Consider the following 24,540-nt stretch of genomic DNA (forward strand, 5'->3'; position numbering starts at 1 on the left):
AGAATACCTAACACATTTAAGTAAGACTATCTAAATAAGAATTCCTAACACGTTTAATTTTTTAAACATCTTCTATGTGCCTAAAATTAGCTTATTCCGTCAAATTATGTAACTGACTAGTAACCGCAGTTAAAATTTTTAATTTTTTAAATTTATTATTGTTAGTTTAAGTTTTTAATATTTAATAAATATATCCTTTTTCAACAAAAAATCCATAAAATATGCTGGAGGATTTTATAAGTGTAACATGTGTTACTTTGCTTGATCACCTACGAAAACTAATGATTTGTTAATTTTTTCAATGAAAGCATTTAACTCAAAACTGTAACATATTTACGTTTACCTAACATATTTTTTATTGTAATTTAATTTTAAAGTATTTATCAAACAATGTTTCAGATATGTTATTTTGCCGACACATGGACCAATCGCACAAAGCCACGATTGTTATACATTCAAAGCAATGAAATATGTGAACGCTACACGGATGAACTGAGTGGCGTTGCTGATAGGTACCTTTAAATGCCGGTTTGAATCATTTTAAGTGCAATTTAAAATTAGGAAAGTAATTTGATCTAAAAATCATGTATTTAGCTGGTAAGATGAATGTTTTCGTTAGTATGCATTCGTTTTTCTTAGTTTTAATGTACTATAGTGAATTTAATTGATGATTGAAAAATTTTCTATTTTCTGTTAAATATCTTAAGATACTCGAATATTTTTCACTTTCTTTTAGTTCTGCTTATTTGTCAAGTATTTCTAAGTTTTGCATCGGCTTTTTATGAAAACAATAAGGACATTACAGAACTAAATCCATCTACTTTCAATTCCCAAGTTATTGAAAGCGATGAGATATGGATTGTCGAATTTTATGCTCCATGGTAAGTCATTTCACTTAAAGATAGTATACGATTTTTGATATTTGCATATATAAATATGTCAAAATAATTCTTAACGTATAATTCTGTAACTATGTTTTATAAAGCAAGAATTTTTAATGTGTGTGTTGTGACTGTTTTCTCTTTGATAAATATTTTTGTCTATAGTTGCTCATGAACGGTTTATTCAACCAAAATTTTCAAGTCTTGAATATTTTGTTTAAATATTTTAAAAACTTGTTTCAAGGCAATAATTGGTCGTAAACATAGTTCATAGTAAGAAATATACAAGAAGATTATTATAGCATATGGTATGTTGATTAATGTACAAATGTATTTAAATAATTTATTCTAGAAGCTAAGTATTGTATGGTAATTTTAGCTTACCACTAACAGCTTGATTGGCTATGTAAAAATTATTTATTCTTTGATCTGGCATTAATGAAGAAAAATGCATGACTTATTTTTCTTCATTAAAGTTTGGAATAAAATGTTATTAATTTAATTGAGTAAGTTCTTGGTGATTTAAGTTTCTCTAACTATTGAAATAGCTGTTTTAATTATGAATCCTATAAATGTAATATCATAAGGTAAAGTTAATCAACCTAATTTTTGTTCCAAGTATGTACAACAAAAAGTTTAATATGTTTTTATGTGCAAAATTAGAGCAGACTTTCCATATGATGAATTATATTCTTGTAAAATACTGATATTTTCTTTGAATAAAGCAATGCGTTATTACTTGTTATTTATTTTAAGCTTGAATGTTTAGATATCAATCCCATCTACAGCCTCTAGTAGGTTGTATTTGGAAAATTGTATTCTTTTGATATGAAGCCTGAACTTCTGAAAATATTAGTGTTTATAAATTTAATTATGTTAGTTGTATGCATAGAAATTTAAAAGTTAAAAGTATGTACTTGTTCGTTATTATAGCAAATTATCTATTATTTATATGCAGCTCAATTTGATTAGAAACATGTAGTAAATAACTGTCTAAGAAACGATTTTCATTTAGATGAAAGATTAATTTCATATGTTACATTTTTATCACAGTCTGTAAATAAATAAAATGGGTTTTCATCCGCAAAGAACCCGTTGGCGCTTCGGGAAAGAACCCGTTGGCGGCGTTTCATTTTTACTCGCCAAGCTCGCGGTTCACCGATGATGAGCCGATCCGTAAACGTGATTTTTAGTGCGTGTAAATTCAAGTTAATATTAAGCATATTGTACTAAGAATTCACAGATAATACGCATGTAGATGTATAACTAACCGGTTAAACGTGATATACGAAAATAAATTTGTATTAAATTCAAGTTTACACAGAAAAGAATATATTAAGCATAAGACAATATATAAGCATTTATAACAGAAATATATAAAAAATTCATTTAAAAAATGTAAATTAGTATTAATGTACTGAAATTAACTGGTTAAACGTGATAAACGATAAAATTTCTGGCTAATCTTTGGAATATGGTAACAGGTAGTTTGGTGACATTTTGGTAGGCGATAAAGGTTACTACCTAGGACTATGGGAATAATGTGAGAAGTACTCAGTTTCGATTACTCATTATTTTGTGTGAGGGAAATGAGAGATCATGAGATATGTCATGTGACATTAATGGACGAATTACAGTTAGTTCTTTAATCGGAAAAGGGAGGAAATCTGGAAATTTTGTATTTAGCTTTATTCTGTGTTGTGTGAAACAGTGTTGGTTAATTTTTGGATCCCATGGCCCTATCTAAAGTGAATTCGAAATGGGGTATTTAGTGGGATTGAAAGGGGTAGTAATAAGTGTTTTTTTAAGGTTGTGCAAGATAGAAGTAAAGATTGCTTATTAAGTTTTATTAAGTCTGTTTGGAGGATGAAGGTTTTCAACATCTTGCTGTGAAGTATGATTTTAAAGATCCTGAAACAGGCGCACATACGATTGCTTTTTATTTAGCGGAGGAAATAAAAAAAGTTTATCCGCCACGTAATCAAGATTCAGAAGAAGATTAGGTAAATTAGTATTTTTAATTATTTGAGGATATTATTTTTATGCATTGTTCTAAATGTAAGGAGTAAAAGTAATATGGTATTATTGGAAAATTGTTATCAGCAATGATTTAGTTTAAAGTAATTAGGATTGTAAGCTAATTTTTATTAATTTAATGTATGTGCTTATTTATATTTTAAGTAGTGTTTTTTAATTTAATTATATTTTAATTAAATGATAGTTATTTTGTGAATTATATGTTTGTAGGAATTTGGTATATGTTTCAGTGGCAGTAAACGTGCATGGAAATAATTTAAGTATTTGCAACCATTTTTAATGTTTGCGTTATGAATTTGTTGGTGACGTTTATAATATAATAGATAATTTAGAGGTAAACGTTTTTGGATATTTTATTTATTTTATACATGCAAATGTTCATCCTTGGAAAGGGTATATACTTTTTTGCGATTAGGTAATTTCATATATGTCCTTTTTACTGGATTTAAAGATTCACAAAATTTTCATGCATTTTCGTGAAATTTTTGTAATTTATGAGAAAAAAGCAGTGTACATGGATTTAGTGAAGAGTGTGCGCAATGCCATTTTTGTGCAATTCTGGGATGTTTAAGTAAAAATAAGTCGACATGTACATGATTTAGTTATATTTTAATTAAATGGTAGTTATTTTGTGAATTTTATGTTTTTAGCAATTTAGTATACGTTTCAGTTGAAGTAAACGTGCATGGAAATAATTTAAATATTTGACACTAAGTATTTGTAACCATTTATAATGTTTGCGGTATAAATTCGTTGGTGACGTTTATAATATAATAGATAATTTAGAGGTAAAAGTTTTTGGATATTTTATTTATTTTATACGTGCAAATGTTCATCCTTGGAAAGGGTATATACTTTTTCGCGATCAGGTAATTTCATATATGTGCTTTTTAGCGAGTTTAAAGATTTACAAAATTTTCATGCATTTTCGTGAAATTTTGTAATTTATGAGAAAAAAGCAGTGTACATGGATATAGTGAAGAGTGTGCGCAATGCCATTTTTGTGCAATTCTGGGATGTTTTTTAAGTAAAAATAAGTCGACATGTACATGGTTTAGTTATATTTTAATTAAATGATAGTTATTTTGTGAATTTTATGTTTGTAGCAATTTGGTATACGTTTCAGTTGAAGTAAACGAGCGTGGAAATCATTTAAATATTTGACACTAAGTATTTGTAACCATTTTTAATGTTTGCGGTATAAATTCATTGGTGATGTTTATAATATAATAGATAATTTAGAGGTAAAAGTTTTTGGATATTTATTTTATACGTGGAAATGTTCATCCTTGGAAAGGGTATATACTTTTTCACGATCAGATAATTTCATAAATGTGCTTTTTAGCGAGTTTAAAGATTCACAAAATTTTCATGCATTTTCGTGCAAATTTTTGTAATTTATGAGAAAATAACAATATAGATGGATAAAGTTAAGGGTGCGTGCAATGCCATTTTTGTGCAATTCTGGGATTTTTTTTAAGTAAAAATAAGTCGATGTGTACATGGTTTATGTGTATGTGCGATTCTGAAAAACGTGGCAAGGAGTTTGCGATTCTGCACTTTTTCCCAATTTTGCAGTTAATATTTGTAATGATTAAGGAGTTTTGTTCCATAAAATTTCGGAACTACTCCGATATGCGCCCTCAAGTCGCCAAATTTCTCGCCAAATATTTTTGGTGAAAAACTTCATGCTGCCATATTACTATCTAAATTTTTTGTCTACATTTTGAACTTTTAGCCTAAAATGTCTCCAAAAATGCGGTTTTCGCACATGCAAAAACTACGTTTTGAACACACAATTTAGCTAAAAATCCGAAACAAAAGCAAAAAATTTAGATAGCAAAAACGTAAAGTTTCTAACCAAAAATATTTGACAAGAATCCATGTACACAGCGACATGTTTTAACTTAAAAAAATATCTACGAATTGCACAATGTAGGCAACGAACAAATCTACAAACTACGCACACCTCGCTTTAATAAATTAACATAACAACAACAAATTTCAAAGAATACCATGTACACAGCATCCTGTTTAAACTTTAAAAAAATTCTACGAATTGCACAATTTAGGCAAGAAAGGAATCTACGATCTACGCACTCCTCGCTTTAATAAAATAACATAACAACAATAAATTTCAAATAATACCATGTACACAGCGTTCTGTTTCAACTTTAAAAAACATCTAAGAATTGTACAGTCTAGACACTAAACAACAAAATAAACTAAAATAAATTTCAAACAATTTAAAAAAACAACAATAACGACAGAAATTCATACTAAAGAACCAATGAACATAACATTCTACAAAATAAGAACAAGGATAAAATAAAATGCACTTACCATGAATTAATGCGTTTTCGAATAGCAGAAATATAAATTTCATACCGGCTTTAACATGCCGCCACGTAATCACTATTGTATTTACATGGCAGCCAGACACACTATCCAGAAAATTTATACTATGGTTCACAAATAAATAAAATCACAAATCCCTACTTCTATCATGCACTGCCATTAAAAATAATCTCTCAGACCCTCTTTCCACACTTCCAAATATCCACTACCCCTCAACAGGATAGCCACAATCATATTTCCTTTTGCCGAACTTCAATTCAACAACTACCATTTTATCTTTCCCTCCCATCTTCTCAGACACAGAGGCGAACCAACGAGCTCCAGCGAAAGATTTTTCAACGTCAACAGGGTTGCCATAGAACACGCAATCGTGCCAAAAACCAGCGCAGAACACATATCGCCACATTTGGTGAAATTAGGGCATATATTAGAGTTGTACCAAAATTTCTAGCATAAGTGTAATTTGGATAGCAGATTGTTGTAAACGTGTTCAGTAAATAAAAAGAAAAGAAACATGTCTTTACTTTGTGAAGACAAAATGGCGGCGAAAAAAAAAAGAGGGTTGCTGTAGCAGAGTTGGTCGCCAAAAAATCGCCAAGTTACTATAATCCAAAGATTAATAAAATTTGTCTTAAATTCCAGTTAACACAGAAAACAATATACAGTCAAAAGTCGTTAATCCGGACTCGTCGGGACTTCGGCGATTCCGGATTATAGATCATCAGTTTAAATCTCGTAAGATGGCATGCAGAAATTCTAAAATTAAAAATATGAAACCGTAATTTATGAAATAAAGAACAATTAAAGGGTATCAAAATTTACCAAAAAAAAAGCTTAATATTTATTTGTTTACTTTATTAAACATTTCTTTCAATGTAAGTTGTTTAAGTTGCTTCTTTTTATGTGATACTTTTTCTTTAATTCTATAAACAGACATAATTTCTTGTTCAGTTACAAAGTTCTGCTGTTCAAAGTCCCGTAATTGCTGTGCCGAAAATACCGACTAACTTGTCAATCGAAATTTTTTCGTTTTCACTAACCTTTCTGTCACCTTCTTCATGTCTTTATCAATTTTTTTGCAGCAATTCCACTTTTTGTTTGATGGACATCGAATCATACTTTCGTTTTGTAGATCCTTTGGGAGCTCCAGCATCGGAAATTCTATTTGACATAATCAAAAGTTCAAGTTTACTTTTATAAAATCGCTCTTACTGTCTGAAAAAAGTAATAAGCCGGATCCAGTTCGAAGATTAAAGAAGAACGCAATCATCAACATTAATTGAAATAGATAATTTTAGCTTATACCATCCGTTATACATTAAACGCGCAAGCGAAAACGTATTCTGTACGCGCACGCGTAAACGCCTATGCGCATGTGTCAACGCGTCGCATGAGCAGAAAGTTTTTAGCTTTGAGGTCCGGATTATAGATCATTCCGGATTATGGGTGTCCGAATTAACGACTTTTGACTGTATTCCTTACACTAGCAGTGGTTTGCTAATTTTGATGACCATGGTGATGCATCAAACTATTCTGTCATCTTAGATAATCAATAATATTTTTTATTTCAATTTAGTCATCTATTTATGTCACACCTGCCATCCTCTGAAAGGTTATTGTTAGAAAAGCATTAACATGAACAGCCGTGTTACAAATTAGCATTCACCCCTCTCGCCGTATTTTCTTCCTTTCATCCCAAACCGAGAACCAGCATCTATCTACCATAATATTTCTATCTATTCATTGTTAAAAAAATTCAGAAAAAATAATAATAAATAAGAGAAGAATAATATAAATCTTCAAATGCGAACAACAATACTGATAATTCAACAAAATGAATGCAAGAGGAATAGTTGCAAACTTCGAACAAGCGAATAGGTAAATCCGCTGGGTTACCAGGTTTGAACTATTATCGCCAATGTTGGCGATGTTTACATTTACAGGGTTCTTTGCGGAAGTGCTTACAATAAAATGACTAAGATTAATTGAAATTAAATGGCAGGCATATAATTCTTGATCTTTTCCAATATGATGAGAAAATCTGATGCTCTTCTGTTGTCATGACCAGACTCAAAAGTGTATGTATATGCAGAAATGTGTGAACACACATACGCATACATGTACAGGGTGTCTAAAAAATGTAACAACAAACTTTTAGGGGTGGTAGCACACATCATAATTATTGAGAATTATGTTGGAACCTATGACCAGAAGCATCTTACTTCATGAGGTGGTGCTTTGCACAAGAGTGCTGGAGGGGAAACTGGATTTTCTCATTCAAGCAGTAGCCAGCATGCAATGGTATATGAATGGTGAGCTTGTAGACATTTGCTTAGTGTATGAAATAACTGAGGCAGTGAACAAGTTACTGAATTAATTTATTGAGAATGCTTCCCAAACAGACGCCACAGTGTGTTTCAATGAATATATGTATCACAGTGTGTTTACATATATTCATTGAAATCTGTGCGAGTATTGGTCATTAAGAAGTACTAGGATTAATAAGGGGGCCATGATTGACATGTTTGGTTGTCATGGAAGAAAGTGTATTGGATGCCGTAGAGACTGATCCCGGTATCAACATACATGCCATTGCTTCTGCCTTAACCCTTTGACTACTAATGGCACAATTTTGGTCCACTAAAAGCTTAAAAATTACTGCTGGGTCGAAGACTGCTAAGAATCTCCTGAATGTTGGGGAGCATCTTCCAATAGTTGGAAAATCAAGACGCTGCTGTGTCGTTATACACAAATGAACGTGGAGAAAAGAACAAATACAAGTTGCCCAATATGTAATGTTGGGTTATGTAAAGAATTTTTTACCCTGTACCATATGATATAAAGATCTATTTCATATAATAAAGTTTCCCAGAATAATAAGTGTGCTTATAGTAAGTCGATTGCTACTTGTGGAACATATGTATCCTACTGTTAACTGTGGCTGGGACATATGTGTCTCAGCCTTTGACTTGAAATCCGTTTGTCAAAAAATAAATAAATAAATAAATAAATAAATAAAATTTCCAGATGCTAAATTTATCATATTTATGACAAATTTTATTCATTTGGATAGTTCACGGGGTAGTTTTTTTTTTTTTTTTTTTTTTTTTTTTTTAATTCATAGTGAAAGAATTAAGTCTCGCTACAATGTGCAGTGTATATTGTATACCAAGTTCTTACAGGCCTTTCATTTCCAAAGTGTTCAGTTATCGCTCCCTGATGATCATCCTGCACATGTGCATTTTCCACATTGGTGTCTGGAACAAAGGATCAAAGATGTGAATTTCCCATCTTATGTGTCGTTCATTGATGAGGTCACATTCGATAGGAATGGTATATTCAGTCAGCATAATGAACATTTGTGGGCTCTAGAATCCCCATGGTATGTGGCACTATACAGCACGACGTAGCTTCGCTGTAAATGTGTGGCCAGGTGTAATTGGCAACTGCTTAGTCAAGCCATACCTTTTACCATCTTGTATGCTCATGGCAAATTATTGGATCTCAGGTTCTTCCTGGCATATTTGAAAAGTGGAAAAATATCATCTCCTAAATCACAGCGTGGACAAAAGTGTGTCCTGAGTGATCGTGACAGATGATCATTAAGGGCAATTGTGACGAAAAATAAGAAGACCACAGCTGCAAAAGTTACTGCTGAAATGAATGTTGTGTTACCGAACCCTGTGAGTACCAAAACAATTAGAAGGGAGCTTCATAAACAGGGAATTGCTGGCCGTGCTGCAATTGAGAAGCCACTCATCAGTGATGCTAATGCCTGTAACAGGAAAAGGTGGTGTTTAAGTCATAAAGCCTGGACTATAGAGCAGTGGAAGCGAGTAATATGGTCTGACGAGTCTTCTTTCACATTGTTTCCCACTTCTGGCCGAGTTTACGTTTGGAGAACGCCATCTCAAGCCTATAATACAGACTGCTTGTTGCCAAGAGTGAAACATGGCGGGGGTTCTGTTATGGTTTGGGCAGCCATATCGTGGTTCTCTGCTAGCCACATGATAACTGTGTCAGGGCACATGACTGCCAGGACTTATGTGAACATTTTGGCCGATCAAGTTCATCCCATGGTACAAACTTTGTTCCCTGATGGTGATGCTGTCTTCCAAGACGACAAAGACCCTGTTCACACAGCTCACATTGTCCAGGACTGGTTTTCTGAGCACAAGGATGAGTTGTTCCATCTCCCCTGGCCACCACAGTCACCAGACCTGAATATTATCGAACCTTTGTGGTCTACATTGGAACGGAAAGTGCGTTCTCGTTATCCACCGCCAACATCGTTATCTGAACTTGCCACCGTTTTGCAGGAAGAATGGTATAATATTTCCGTGGCAAATATACAGGAACTGTATTTATTCATTCCGAGAAGACTGCAAGCTGTTTTGGATGCCAACGGGTTTCCTACACCATATTAAGCAAAGAAACATGTTTTTTTAAAGGTGTTTCCATATTTTTGTCCAACCCCTGTACCTTTTTGTGACATTAGAATCAAATTCTTTGTCAGTTGGAGCATTATTTATTTATTGTAATTTTTAAATTATAACATGGTTATTAACTGGAAATATCCTGATAATATTAATTTTAGCATTAGACTTTGATTGCATGTTTTAGAGCTAGACGATTCACTCCAGAACTCATTCAAAGAACCAATTCACTTTACTGAGCGACTGATCTCCAATCCACTGAAAACAGAGTAGTCATTCTTTAACAGTTCATGGAGATCTCTCATTGGTTTGTCCATATCTAGCATGTTTAGAGTTAACATAAATAAGGATGCTTCTTGAGTATCCATATCTCTTGTTTCAGTGTTCAGCAAAATTGCCATTTGTGTGTGTGTTTGTATTTTTGAATATAAACATACAATAGCTAACACAAATCTACAGGCAGTGTTTGAATACTTTTGAAGGTCATAGCTGAACAGTCTTAATCAGTCATAAAAATGTACCATATATTTTATTTCTATGCATAAGCCAAGAAATTTTGGAACTTTTTTAAATGAGAGTCAGTTTATGTGCAAATCTGCTTCTCACAAAAAACATAGGTACTTTGTTAGCTAGCCACAAGTGATAAATAACGCTTTTTATTTCTTTAATTTAGATTTCTTAAATGTGTGAAAAAATTATTTTAAATAGAATGAGTTATTGATATTGCGAAAATGAGTTGTATTTTTTCGAAATTGTTTACATTGCTGGTTTACTGTATCATTGTCAAAACGAAACATCTGATTTTGGTGAAATTTGCACCCAGCTAATGGAAGACGACCACATACTACATAATTTCGCACATACTTTTTGAATTTTGGCATCCGCTAATTCAAGATTATTTTGCCACTCTCTAACTTGTTTTTTTACTTAAGAGAAATGATGTGCACTGTTAGAAATACGCTACAACTCGCTTATAACAAGCCCTAATGTAAAGAGGAAATTGAAAACACTTGGTTGGTACAATGCTAAGCCTATGTGAGCATAACTCGCTTTTAATCAGCAAATCCCTGTAACAGCAAGCAATATATTTTGATTCGTAAAATTTGTTTTGACTTCCACCTCTCCAGTTCAGCTAATCTTTTCTTTGAAAAATTTTTTAACAATTAAACTGAAAGTTGAACAAGTCAACTGAATGGTAATGATGAGTTATAAGTACTGCGAACACACGACAGTCGGTTTTTTTATCTTGCATAATGATCAGGATTGAATTTTTACCACATAATTCTATAAATATCATCCAGCTTATGGACCAAGGGATCATAAGAAGTTTTAAATAGGACATTTGTAAGCACTTGATGATTTTGATGCTTCCTGATAGAAGAGAAAAAATAGGAACAACCTGTAATGCTAATGTAAATATACTTAAGTGATGTTGTTTATTGAATAATGCATGGGAAAACGTTACAACAACATACATTACCAATTGCTCATGTAAGGCTAGATTGGACATTTCTCAAGAGGGAAGTAGGCATCTTGCAAATGAGTTGAGAAAAGAATTTGAAAATTATGTGTCTGTTCACGACTTCCAAGATACCTATTCCCAAGGATATTGTAGCTGAAATTCAAGTTAAAGCAGATGGAAAAAATAACAAAAGCGACTATGATGAATGTGAAAAATTTTAAGCTGAACTGCCCGCAACATACTCAATGGCTTTTGAGTGCACAGAAAAACTTCAAACTGTTTTTGAAGCCAGGGATGCAAGTGATGTTTTTCAAGCCATAAGTCTTCTCCGAAAAACAATAATACAAGAAAGAGACAGTAAGGCAGTTCAAACTAAATTAACCAACTTCTTTTGTTCAAGTTCCTCAGCATGCGATATACATTAGCCAAGTCCTGGATATGCATACTGTCTTCATATTTTTCAACAATCTTTTTTTTTTTCTTTTTTTCCCCCCTCTCTGTGATTTGAAGAATTTGCTCCATTTTTTTACTGTTCTCATTAACTTTACTAAATTTCATTGTTGATGAATTTACCAAAAAAAACTAAAAATCACTTGAAAATTTAGAGTCGTAAGAAGAATTGTTTATAGTAGCGACAGATACAATGACACTTGTGCACAATCATAGCAAGAGGTAAACAAAGGATGTCACGAGGTAAACAAATGCAGTGTGCTCAGTTGGGACTCATCTAACTTGATTCATATTCCAATCAAATATCATATGCTGAATCGAAATTTTCATGTTCAAACAGTATGTATATTAAGTTAAATATATTTCAAAGCAAACATAGCAAGGCACTATTGTATGTCAAAATTGTGTAGCAAAAAAGTTGTGAAATGGTGTAAATTCAGTACTTTGATGTTATGGTAAGGACTCGGTTAATATATTATAAGTTACTTAAATAAGCTCTGGAGTACTGTAATGTTTTTGTAATTTCTTGTTAAAGAGGCTTGTGTGCATAATTAGTTATCTATAATGTACGAATCTCAGATATTGTCAAAAGTTTAGGCTGTGACTGCTTTTATAAAAAGGTAATTGTTTTTAATATGTTAAACTGAATGTAAAAGACATCTATGGTTTCCAAAAGGACATTTGGAAAAGAGAAAAACATTCTTGTATATAGTCCTATTTTCTGTGTAATAAATAGCATTAGAATAAATTTGCAAAATTCTGAATTTTTAGTATTTACATTTGTTTTACAGCTAATTGTTCAAAATGCTGACTACAGAAATGAATTACTAATTCAGACTCTTGAAATTTTAGGTGTGGTCATTGTCAAGCCTTGGTGTCAGAATATACGAAAATGGCATCAGCACTCAAGGTATTTCAGAATAATTTAAATAACAAGCAAAAACGGTACTTTTCCGTTTTGCCGGCGCAGGCGATCAAGTCGCCATTAATGGTACAACTGATGCCAAACAGAATATCCTCGCTGGTAAACTTTTACGCCTTATTTTCAAAACTAATAGCAGCCATTTCTTATAAGATTGATTGTTTCTTTCAATACTGGCATACAATTACATAAAATTTTTACCCATATGGTTCAATTTTATGCCCTAAGGCCATTCGCGGTAATTAAGTCAATTAGGATGCAATCACACCGCTCACCTGAAGACAAAAATATAGAAATGGCAAAGTCAAGGGTTAAACTCATCAATTATAATGAGAATGCACTAACGAAGTAAAGCACTGTGGTTTCATATAATTTCTGAGTAAGCTATTCGTACGAATTGAAATAATTCTTGCATTTAAACTTGTATTTCATATTAAGATTTAACTTGAAATTAATGTAGATAATTATTGAGAGAATTAGTTTTTTTAGCGTAGTTTACGTGAGATGAGATCACTTGGGGTCACGTGATATGACCCGGCAAATCAGGATGTTGTACCATGAAAGCATAGTAAATTCTTAATGTCTTTTTACAAATTTATTGTCTTTATTTATTGGCTTTTGACAAAATTTTAAACGATATTAAAATGATTTATGCCTTCAAAATAAAAAATTCTTAGAATTAACATTTGCTAATATTTTTTTTATGTGCATACCGTGTGTTGTCGCCAATAAAGTCTGCTTGACGAGATTTGCGCCGGCGAAACGGAAAAGTACCATAAAAACTTTTCTTTATATTAGTTGTTCAATATAAATTTATTTTTGGAAATTATACTTGCATGTTTATTGGCACATGTCAATGCTTGGCTTGAAATCTTTTGATGCATTTTGGTGGTGATTTGTTCTACAGAATAGGGTTTTTATTTTTGGTGGAAACAGTCTGATAGTTGCATCAGAATATTCCTCATAAATCCAAGTCCTATTTACAGCTTATCTCCAAGTGAACTGTACTAATAGGAAGGAAATTTCTCTTAATCTAGTTCTCAGTTCTTATTCTAGCACTTTATTAGATATTGTTGTCATTACATTTTCATTGTATATCTTTCATTGTGCTATTTTGCTATACAAAAATTTTAACTGTCTTGATTTTTTGTCAAGATTATATATCCATGGAAATAGCTGAGAGCTTCTGCATCATTTCTCCACCAATTTTAAAAAAAATAGCATGGGAGGGGGGAATTGTCCTTGATAGTTTTCCACCAAAAGGAATTACCAAAACATTATCCACCGAAACTGCTGTAACTAGTTGGAAGTCGACAGTGAAATGAAAGAAGCCATCCTCATCCTTCGTTGATGCCCCGAACACTTGCAGGAAGCAATCGAATAATATTTTTGAGGTTGTATTGGCAGGTGCTGGTACTTAAGTTACTGTAAAATACAACCTAAAAGAATGTTTTAGCTTTTAAATACCATTGAATCATATATGAGTATGTAAAGCTATAATAAAACTTATGCTTTTTATAATTGAAAAAAATATGCTCATAATTTCGAACTCTATTTGTTAAGTTAGAAAAAGGCCTTAGCATTTAAATTTTATGACCACAGAGATAACGTACTGGTAAAGGTTCTTTTCCCCAGTGGCAGGCTCTAGCCATTTATGGGCATTGGTCACTACTGAGGCAGAAAGAGGTGGTCTCTCTATTATAGAAGCACTTAGTAGGTAGGCCATCATTGGCTCTTATGAAGGGACAGACAATTTACATCAGTGCCTTCTCCAGGATTCAGACCTGGACTCTTCAATATGGCAGTTGGTAACTAATCATTTCTCCATCTGGAGGCTATTGGTAAAAGTTAATTTTAAGATTTATGAGGAATATTTTTAACTAAGGCCCATTTTAGAATACAAAATTATCTGTGAAACATTTTGATTATTTTATTTTTCTCTCATTTTACATACCTTCCTATATTTTACTCATAGTTTCCTATTATATTCAAATATTTGTTATAGCTTGTGACAAGTTTTTGCAGATTGGTGTCATAGACGTCTTCCACCTGAAAGCATAATTATTCTTGAACCACTGTTTTCATATCATAGATGTGGTAATCTGTTGGAAGCAAGGTGAGGTAATCCAGCTGCTGCCAGATTATTCAAAAAATTAGTTGTGATTAAAAATATTCAACCATGTATAAAAGCAACAATAGAGAGCCTCAGATTGTTGTGATACAACAAAATTCTGGCACAGAACCATTCTGCAATATTCTAAATTATGTGGCAAAGTTTTTTTTAAATCTGATAATATGTAACAACATTTATTGTTGTCCATTGTGGCATTAAGTTCATCAGCAAACACAGCTTCTGTTATGGAATACATTAGCCAATACCTTGCAAGTTGAGTTCTTGCACTTGTCACAGGACCCCCAGTGCCTAATTAATGAAATACCATTTTCATTTAGCTATGGAATTCAACTTTGTTTGGCATTAATTTTAAGAGACAAATAATTGTTTCTCTTCAAGAAAGTTATTCTATGGAAGCACATTGATTTGTTGTATTTTTATGGCTTTTAGCTATTGTACTTGTGCAGAATAATTTGCTTTTGAAAGAGAATCGTGCATGCTTCATGTTCTGATCTAAAAGTAAAATTATTCTGAAAACTGTTACATATTTCATAATCTATTTTTTAGGGTTTAATAAAAGTTGGGGCAGTTAATGCTGACCAATATCAGCCTCTTGGACAAAAATATGAAATTCGAGGTTTTCCTACGATAAAAATATTCGGCACCAACAAAAACAGGCCGAGAGATTACACTGGTCCTAGAACGGCTCAAGGAATGGTAGATGAAGTATTCCGGGAGTTGAAGAATCAAGTGGAAGCAAAATTAAGTGGTAAAAAAAGTAGCAGCAAAAGTGATGACAGAAAGTCCCGAAAAGAAGTAAGATTTATCTCTTATTGTGTTTATGTACTTAGATGTTCTTTTTCAGTTTCTGATAGTACTATTTAATTTTTTATGTAACTTAAAGCTGAAGTATTAAAAAACCTACCTGTATATTATATTACTGTCACAACTATACTATGATTTGATTGATATATACCATATATTTCCATGTATAAGCTGCGAATTTATGGAACTTTTTCAAATGAATCCCCGAATCTCGCAAAAACAAAAAAAAAAAAAAAAGAGTGTTTTTCTGTCAGCTAGACAAGAGTGATAAATTGCTGAATGTAGCACTTTTTTTTCTTTAGTTTATATTTCTTAAGTTTATGGGAGGGGGGAATGAATTGAGTTCTTTTATTTTTGAAATTGTTTATGTTGCTGGTTTATGACATCTTGGTCAAAACGAAAAATGAAGATAACAGTAGCACAGATACCACACATGATATGCAAGATAAGAAATGTCTGTGTATATAAGTTGAGAATTTTGGAACTTTTTCTAATGAAACTCCCAATCTTGCCCCTACCAAAAAAAAAAAAAAAAAAAAAAAAAAAAAAGTGTTTTTCTGTTAGCTAGACGAGAGTGATAAATTGCTGAATGTGGCACTTTTTTTTTTTTTTTTAGTTTTTTTTTTCTTCTTAAGTTTATGGGAGGAGGGAATGAATTGAGTTGTTTTATTTTTGAAATTGTTTATGTTGCTGGTTTATAACATCTTGGTCAAAACGAAAAATGAAGATAACAGTAGCACAGATACCACAGATGATGTGCAAGATAAAAAATGTCCATGTATATAAGCTAAGAATTTTTGGAACTTTTTCTAATAAATCTCCCAAACTTGCAAAAAAAAAAAAAAAAAAAAAAGTGTTTTTCTGTTAGCTAGACGAGAGTGATAAATTGCTGAATGTGGCACTTTTTTTTTTCTTTAGTTTATATTTCTTAAGTTTAGGGGAGGGGAGAAAGGAATTGTTTTATTTTTGAAATAGTTTATATTGCTGGTTTGTTACATCTTGGTCAAAAGGAGAAATGAAGATAACAGTAGCACAGATATCACAGATCATGTGCAAGACAAGAAAGGAAAGGAAAAAATATCTATGTTTCAGATAGAGCCCCTGAAATTAAAGCTATCATGTTGGTGCCTGTCATTTTACAGAGTGTGTTTACAAATTTGAAAAGATTTCACTGCTCATAATTAGTGCACTCAGCTCTGATATGTTCTTAAAATTAATTTTATCGAAAGAAACATTTTACAAATCAACTTTCCATAAAAACAGTCTTACAATTCACAGAGTACAACCAGTAGTTACACTTCAGACTACTAAGAACATTTGCAATTCAGGTACAAAGTGCATGTAAAAAGCAAAGCTAATCTGTAGATATCTCAGTACTGTGACTAAACAACTCCAAGCCGATGCTTCCTGTGGTTTTATATAGTTTTCACCTGGACATCGAGGTATTTCTAGTACTTTTTGCTTATCGAAATTACTCTAAGGTGTGTAAGGGCCAAATACGGTTACAGAGCATCTGAAATCAATTACAGTTATTAACTTACAATACCTATTATAGTGACACAATTACTGGACCCAAATGGGTCACCAAATAGTAGGCAAGTTTGGCGACTTTGCCGATTTCTCGCCAAAATTGGCAACTAAAATCAGTCCCTAAAAAACGTTGCCAGCTTGGAAATATCTCATCAAATTAGCGAGATACTCATTTACTCAAGGTTAGACTTGTCCCTGTATTCTTATTTTTCTAGCAGAGCATCCTCTCTCTAGGTTTTTATGTTACACTCTACAGAAAAATATAACAATTTAGCATGTAATATCTCTAAAATTTTGCGTATGTGTCCAAAATTTATAATAGTGTTTTTCCATTTTTTTATTTTTAATTTTCCATTGTGGGAGAAGCCTGCGATAATCATAAAACCCTTATTGAAGCTTTCTTTGTATTGATGGCACCAGGTTGTACATTTTTTCTCCTTACACATAGACCTTTTTTTTTTTTTTTTTTTTTTTCATTGTAGTCATTTAGAGAAACCCATGCTTCATTAGGATTACAATGTATCATTATTTATCTCCCTGTAAATAGTTTTCATACAGGCTTTTAGAAATTGATCTGTGTCGAGCCTCATGTCTTAGCAAAACATTGGCGAATGTTGTTTTTTTAGCATTTTTAATTTATAAATCTTGGTTCATTGTTTTATTTACTGTTGCTAGAGATGTATTTAAAGATTTTGAAATTGATTTCTGCATTAGCTGATTTTTCTGTGGTTACCAACAATTTAATTTTAAAAATATTAGAAATAGTATTTAGCTTTTTCGGATATTTGTTTGGAGTCTTCTTTAGATATAGAAATAATGATTCCTTCTTCCCCTTTCTGATTAATAATGTTGCTTATTTTGCACTTGGAAATTTTTAATACGATGCATTTCATAACATTTAAAAATTATTAGGGACTAGGAATATTTCTCTTTGGAAAGTGTAAAAACATATGCTTCAATCCACAGCTTATTTACTTGCAATATTCTGAAAAAAGAATAAATATAAAAGTAGCAGATGATATTTATCATTTCAAATAATAAAGTGTTGCCAGAAATTTTTATTCTAGAATGGTAGCTATTTTTAAAATTATTTGTTGAAATAATTCTACAAATGTGTAAACGCCCTCTGTATTTTGCAGCGATTAGAAAATCTTTCCCCCATTTCAGCTGCTTGACAATATTTTTGCTCTCATGGCGATAGGTTTGAACCTTATAATTTTTTATTATTATTTTAATTCACATATAGGTTTTGAATTTTAGGTAAATTTTTGAAGAAACAATTTCTGTCAGCTTTTATTTGGAAATATATGATATATATCTGTAGTTCACTCTCTAGTTATGTACATTGTCTTTATACATGTGCGTAAATGCCTTCAGTTTCAGTATTATTAACAACTGGAAAAACTTTTATTCTAAAAATAATATGCCTTCAGTTTCAGTATTATTAACAATTGGAAAAACTTTTTTTCTAAAAATAATATATAAGGGTAAAATGTGTTTTTTATAACAGAATTTGATTTTTTAATATATGTTTGCTGTTTAACAATAGGTATGCCGTTTATTGCTACCTTCTGATTTTTTGAGCCATTGTATGTCTTATTTTATTAGTCTTAAACTGGCAACTCATTTATGACATCCGAATATGTTTCCCAAAAATTAGCATTACTATGACATTTATTATTATAAAAAGAATTTGAAGAAAACTGAAGTCTGCTTAAGCCCCGTTCACATGCAACGCTCTTTCGCACAGCCACCGTTTATATTAGAGAGAAACGGGAATATGAAGCAGTTTTGTCTTCAGTACCGGTTCAGATGCACATCGTTTTTAGTTCCTTAACCCATTAGCCACTGCGAGTAATGAATGATGTCACAAACGCGAATCAGATTTGGTGGATTTCTAACGTTTACTTACATCTTTTTTGACATTGTTTATTATTGCTATAGAATGCCATCGGAGTTTAACTCTTTAATTAATTAAAATACACCTAAATTAATTTAAAATGCAATTTATATACGAGACCAAATGATTAAAAGAAAAGAGAAACTACATATGCTGCTGAGCGGTTTTAAATAAAATGTTTTCTGGCTGCTAAAATTTCAAACTTTGCTTTTTGAAAAAAGGAATAAAACGACAAATTAGTACAGTCAAAAGTTGTCAATCCGGACTCATTGGGACTTCGCCGATTCCGGATTATCGATTTTTCTGGATTATAGATCATCAGTTTAAATCTCGTAAGATGGCATGCAGAAATTATAAAATTAAAAATATGAAACCGTAATTTATGAAATAAAGAACAATTATGATCTAAAGGGTATCAAAATTTACAAAAAAAAGCTTAATATTTATTTGTTTACTTTATTAAACATTTCTTTCAATGTAAATTAAGTTGTTTCGTTTTATGTGATAATACTTTCTCTTTAATTCTATAAACAGACATAATTTCTTGTTCACTTACAAAGTTCTGCTGTTCAAGTCCCGTAATTGCTGTGCTGAGAATACCGACTAGCTTGTCAATTGAAATTTTTTCGTTTTCACTAACCTCTCTGTCACCTTCTTCATGTCTTTATCCATCTTTTGCAGCAATTCCACTTTTTGTTTGATGGACATCGAAACATACTTTTGTTTTGTAGATCCTTTGGGAGCTCCAGCATCGGAAATTCTATTTGACATAATCAAAAGTTCAAGTTTACTTTTATAAAATTGCTCTTACAGTCTGCAAAAAATAATAAGCTGGATCCAAGTCGAAGATTAAGGAGCAATGCGATCATCAACATTAACTGAAATAGTTAATTAGATAACTTTAGCTTATACCATCCGTTATACAAAAAACGTGCACGCGAAAACTTATTCTGCACTTGCGCAGTTGTAAAGGTCTTACGCGCATGCATAAACGCCTATGCGCATGTGTCAACGCGGCGCATGCGCAGAAAGTTTTTAGCTTTGAGGTCCGGATTATGGGTGTTTGAATTAACGACTTTTGACTGTAGTATTAATATTAATTATAAATGTTTTAATATTGATTATAAACGTTTTAGAGAATATATTATAATTAATTAATCTGTTAAAATTGTTTTGAACGTGTTTTATGAAGATTTTAAATAAAGGCTTGTAATTTACGTTTATACAAGTATTAATCAATTGAATAGCACTGGGTTTTATTTTATATCTATGTAATGGAATTCAGTAATAAAATTTTGAAGCAATTTGAAATGATTTAATGACCATATAGACAGCTTATATTCTTTAAAATGCTTTTTCTCAGTTTGCATTTTTTCAATAAATTCTTTTATTTAAAGTCGTAAAAATTATATAGATATGGCCTAAATTATTTAATATTTTTACCGCTTAATTAAAATTATGTACTTTATAGAAATAAGAATAGGTTTTGCAAAATACTGAAAAGAAAAATTATTTGGAGTGGAAATGTAATTGAGATCATATTTGTTTCAAAGTTTTTGCATAAAAATGTGTTTTTATTTTTTCTCAGAAACTAATTCATTAATTGCAAAATCTATCCTTAAAGTTATTAAGAACTTTCTAATAAATAGAATAAGAAAATTGGAGGAAAATCGTTGAAAATTGTGAGAGAAGGATGACATTTTAATTGTTAAACATTTCTTCGAAAAATTTAAATTAAAAAAAATATTGGCAAAAATTTTTTTCTCCGCTTAAAATTATTTTGCCGTACAAAACCATTTAATAACATTCATAAAACTAGATGAAAGTTCTTAAACAAAATCATTCAAAAGGTATCAAGTCTTCTAGTCGAGTTGAAGCCAATATGCGTGTCTTTAGTCTTATTTGAATGATATTTCTGGAGTACCCAGCATCAGGTAGCATTGTCCATACTTGTGTACAAATTTCCATATTTCGTACAGTTCTATGTAATTTTTTTGGATGATATTACGTCTTCAGATATCTATTAACGCGATTGTTTCGTTGACAGTCCAGTGAGCTGTCATTAAGTGAACCGCGCAATCACGCAGTACAGTATGGAAAATCTCCCCATTTGCCCTGCTCCCGAGAAGTAGGAATGATCTAGATCCAATTTGGAGAAGCATTTAATGTTTGTCGCCGTGTGAACGTGACACGTTGGAAAAACCAGTTTTCGCTACCGGTCGAATCTGCTCTTGTGAACGGGGCTTTAGAGTTCAGGTTTACATTATTTTCATTGCCATTAAACATGAACACCTAAAAAAATCTACAAATTAAGCTGATTAATTTACATTGTGCTATAAGTATTATTCAAAGATTTGAAGATACAGATCATATTAACTTTTTTTTTTTTTTGTATTTGTCAAAGGTTAAATATTTTAACATGTGAATTTTTACAATAAAAATAATCACCAAGTTTGAGAGTACATTTGTTTGTGAATCGTTTTTTTCTGCAGTTGTAAATTAATAAGTAACTAGATTAACCAATAATCTGCAGTTCATTGAAAATTGAAAAATAATCAGAATGGAAAAAAATGTAGGAGAAATAATTTTTTTCTCCTAGATTATGATTTTAATCAGAATCAAAATTCCAAGTGTTGTAATGGAAAGTTTTAGTAAGAAATAAAGAAGTTTGTAATTATTCACATATAAATATATGTATCTGGTTGTAACAAAAGTTTTCATAATAAAGTGAGGGAAAAAACATGAAAACACAATCTTTAGTGCTAGTAGTAATCACCACCCAAATCTATGACTTTCTGCCAGTGTTTTGGTAGTTTTTCAAAGCCTTCAGCCCAGAAACTTTGTGGCTGCAAGTCCAAAAACTGATCAACCTTATTTCGGATGTCCTGTGCAGAATGTTAAACAGTGCTCTATTATATTAGTAACCTTTTCTTACGTGCATGTAAATTTTTTCCTTTTGATATTCCCTTCAGAATGATGTAACTTCCCCCATTTGATTTTCCAAAAAGTAGAGAAAAAGGAAAAATATGCAAGTAAACGCAATGTAAGCTTGTTAGATATTTGTGCCATTATTTCAATAATAGTTACTGCTGAAATACAGAATTGCAAAAACCCAAATGTAGAGCAATAGCAAAATAGTTTGGTATAAAATTCAGTATGTAGTATCTGCAGTATTATTTATATTCACTAACTTCAATTTTAGCTAGCAGGCTCTAGCATGTTACTGATTATTTCCCGGAGTAGAGTATATTTGGGTGTACATTCTTCAGCAAAGATCTACTTTGCAAGTAGGACCTCTTTGTGTCCTGCTAGGCAGAAATTATTCCAATAGATTTTCATTTTTGCACATAACGGAGCTTACCTTCAATTCAAGTTAGACTTATTCGTAGGCAGCAGTATTAAGTGAAACTATGTTGAATATTCATCAGTTTTAAATAAAATATAAAAGTATTTTGTACTGGATATAGAATTTATTGTAAAATTACAGAAAGTTTCAAAGCTTCATAATTTTTAGAAATGCTTCTTTAGCTTCATAAGTATTTAGAATCATAGGAAAAAAGTGTTTTCTAAATTTTAATTCTTTAAAAATTATTTTGGGATAATTTTGATTATAATTTTAAAAGTTTGAAAACTGTTATTTTTAAAAAAATAAATATAAAATTTCAAGTAAAGTTTTCATTGATTCGCTTAATCAAGGATAGGAAATGATTTGATTAACAAACGAAAATGATTTTGGGTATACTTACAGAAATTATGCTTGTAAAGAACCTTTATTTTTTAATTGCAGTTACAATTTTTAAGGGAGGGAGGATAGTTTCAATGTTCAAATGTTTATTCTTAAAAATATATCTACCTTTTTCATAATACAGAACTCAAATCGTTTTTTCCTTTCCTCTTTTTTCATTTCTAAATAATTATCTTTTAGTGGTCTGTAATTTCTTATTTTTTTAAACTGTTTCTGTCTTTTATTGGTAAATACTTATTTTTGCAATTTTCTATTAAATTATTCTTAATTTCAAAGAAAGAATTGCTTGTTTCTGATTTTTTTGCTGTTAAGTAATTGATTACAATGTTTCTTGATTTTAATGAATCTTTGAACATGTTTGTATTTTTAAAGTATTTACACTTTTATTTTTAAGAACTTCATAAAGAAAAACAAATTCTTTTTAGATTTTGTTGATTGCTAATGTTTATTAAGTATGTTTCATCAGTCTAATAAAAGCCATTCACTTTACAAGAATTTATATATTAAGTCCTTTCAGGTCTTATAGGAAAGCTTAAAATGTTTAAAATATTTTAAATACGTTTATCAGAAAAAAAATTTCATAACTTTTCTACAAAATGTAATTTTTCCAATATATAGTCTTTATGTATGTAGCTGTTGATTAAATATTTGTTAATTATCCGCATTGTGATAAAATGATTTTTCTTGTAAAGGGAGACCCAAAAGATGTAATTGAGTTAACAGACTCCAACTTTCAAGAGACTGTTTTGGACAGTAATGAAATGTGGCTTGTTGAATTTTATGCTCCATGGTGTGGACATTGTCAGAGACTGGCTCCTCACTGGGCTGAAGCAGCTACAGAATTAAAAGGAAAGGTGAAACTGGGAGCACTGGATGCTACAGTTCATACAATAATGGCAAGGAAATATGATGTAAGTTATAAGTAAACTTACCAATTTTGAAATTCTAATATAATTTTAAGTAAAAATTAATGAGTCTAATTTGGGGGCTGTTGTAATAATAATATCAAGAATTTTGGATTGGAGGAAATATTTTTTGACATTTTATTTGAAAAGGTGACTTAAAGAACATCTAATTATGCCTTAAAATACTGTTGATGTATTCAATATAAACGTTGTGTTAGCCAGACCTTATTTTATTGTGGCATTGTAATCATGCAGTAGTGTCATAAATCAAACTAGTTTTGAATACGAGGCAGTTTCCCTCAAAGTTCTTCACAGAAAAACATCCCTTTCCTTAGGGAGATAGTCCTCATTTGTTTTGCGATATTCAAATAATGTAATCTAAATCAAAGTGGCATAAAAGACTAAGGTAGTTATATTTTTAAAAGCAATGGATATTCTTGATCATGAGGACTATTTTTTTTTTTTTTTTTTTTTTTTTTAAAGCTTTTAGGTAGAACTATAATTTATTTGGTTTTCCTGAAATCTGCCCAACAGAGTTTGAAACAGATAGATTTTTAACATGAGTCAACCATAAATGTAGTTTCTTAAGTACAGAAACTGGCCATTGGCAAAATACAGCACCTAACTTTTACTTAGTTTAACAATAGTGTCGTATCTGATAGTTTATCACATTGCTTGCTATTAAAACCTTAAGTGGCATGGCTACTTTTATCTAATCATGGATGTATATGAGCCATTTCTTTTAAAGTGTCCTCTAAGAAGGCATCTTTTCCCATAGGTAGATGGCCACTGAGTGTGGCTTTGTCTTAATATAGTGGTCTGGAACTTGCTGCCCTGAAGCAATTTTATGCAGCTTGTGACTACATTTCAATTATGCATTTGTTGCAGATATGGTGCTTAGTTTTTGAAACATAAATACATGGACTGTGCTTATATGCATAAACTAATACTGAAGGAGAAAAAAAAAATAAAATGA

At 31.3% G+C, this 24,540-nt stretch overlaps 1 protein-coding gene across 1 annotated transcript in view; it reads left to right on the forward strand.

The window, feature by feature from the left end:
- The first annotated feature begins 439 nt into the window (after window positions 1–439).
- CaBP1 (Protein disulfide-isomerase A6 homolog CaBP1) overlaps window positions 440–24,540 on the forward strand; it is a 50,423-nt gene continuing 26,322 nt past the window's right edge. The window contains exons 1-5 of the mRNA XM_035367688.2: window positions 440–597; window positions 737–881; window positions 12,477–12,534; window positions 15,227–15,475; window positions 23,352–23,570. Of these exons, the coding sequence (XP_035223579.1) occupies window positions 585–597; window positions 737–881; window positions 12,477–12,534; window positions 15,227–15,475; window positions 23,352–23,570 (684 nt within the window). The 5' untranslated portion in view covers window positions 440–584. The remainder of the gene's footprint in view (window positions 598–736; window positions 882–12,476; window positions 12,535–15,226; window positions 15,476–23,351; window positions 23,571–24,540) is intronic.

Source organism: Stegodyphus dumicola, chromosome 2, assembly GCF_044657685.1.
Source record: "Stegodyphus dumicola isolate Sdum_Otavi_A_Nest chromosome 2, ASM4465768v1".
Lineage (NCBI taxonomy): Eukaryota > Metazoa > Arthropoda > Arachnida > Araneae > Eresidae > Stegodyphus > Stegodyphus dumicola.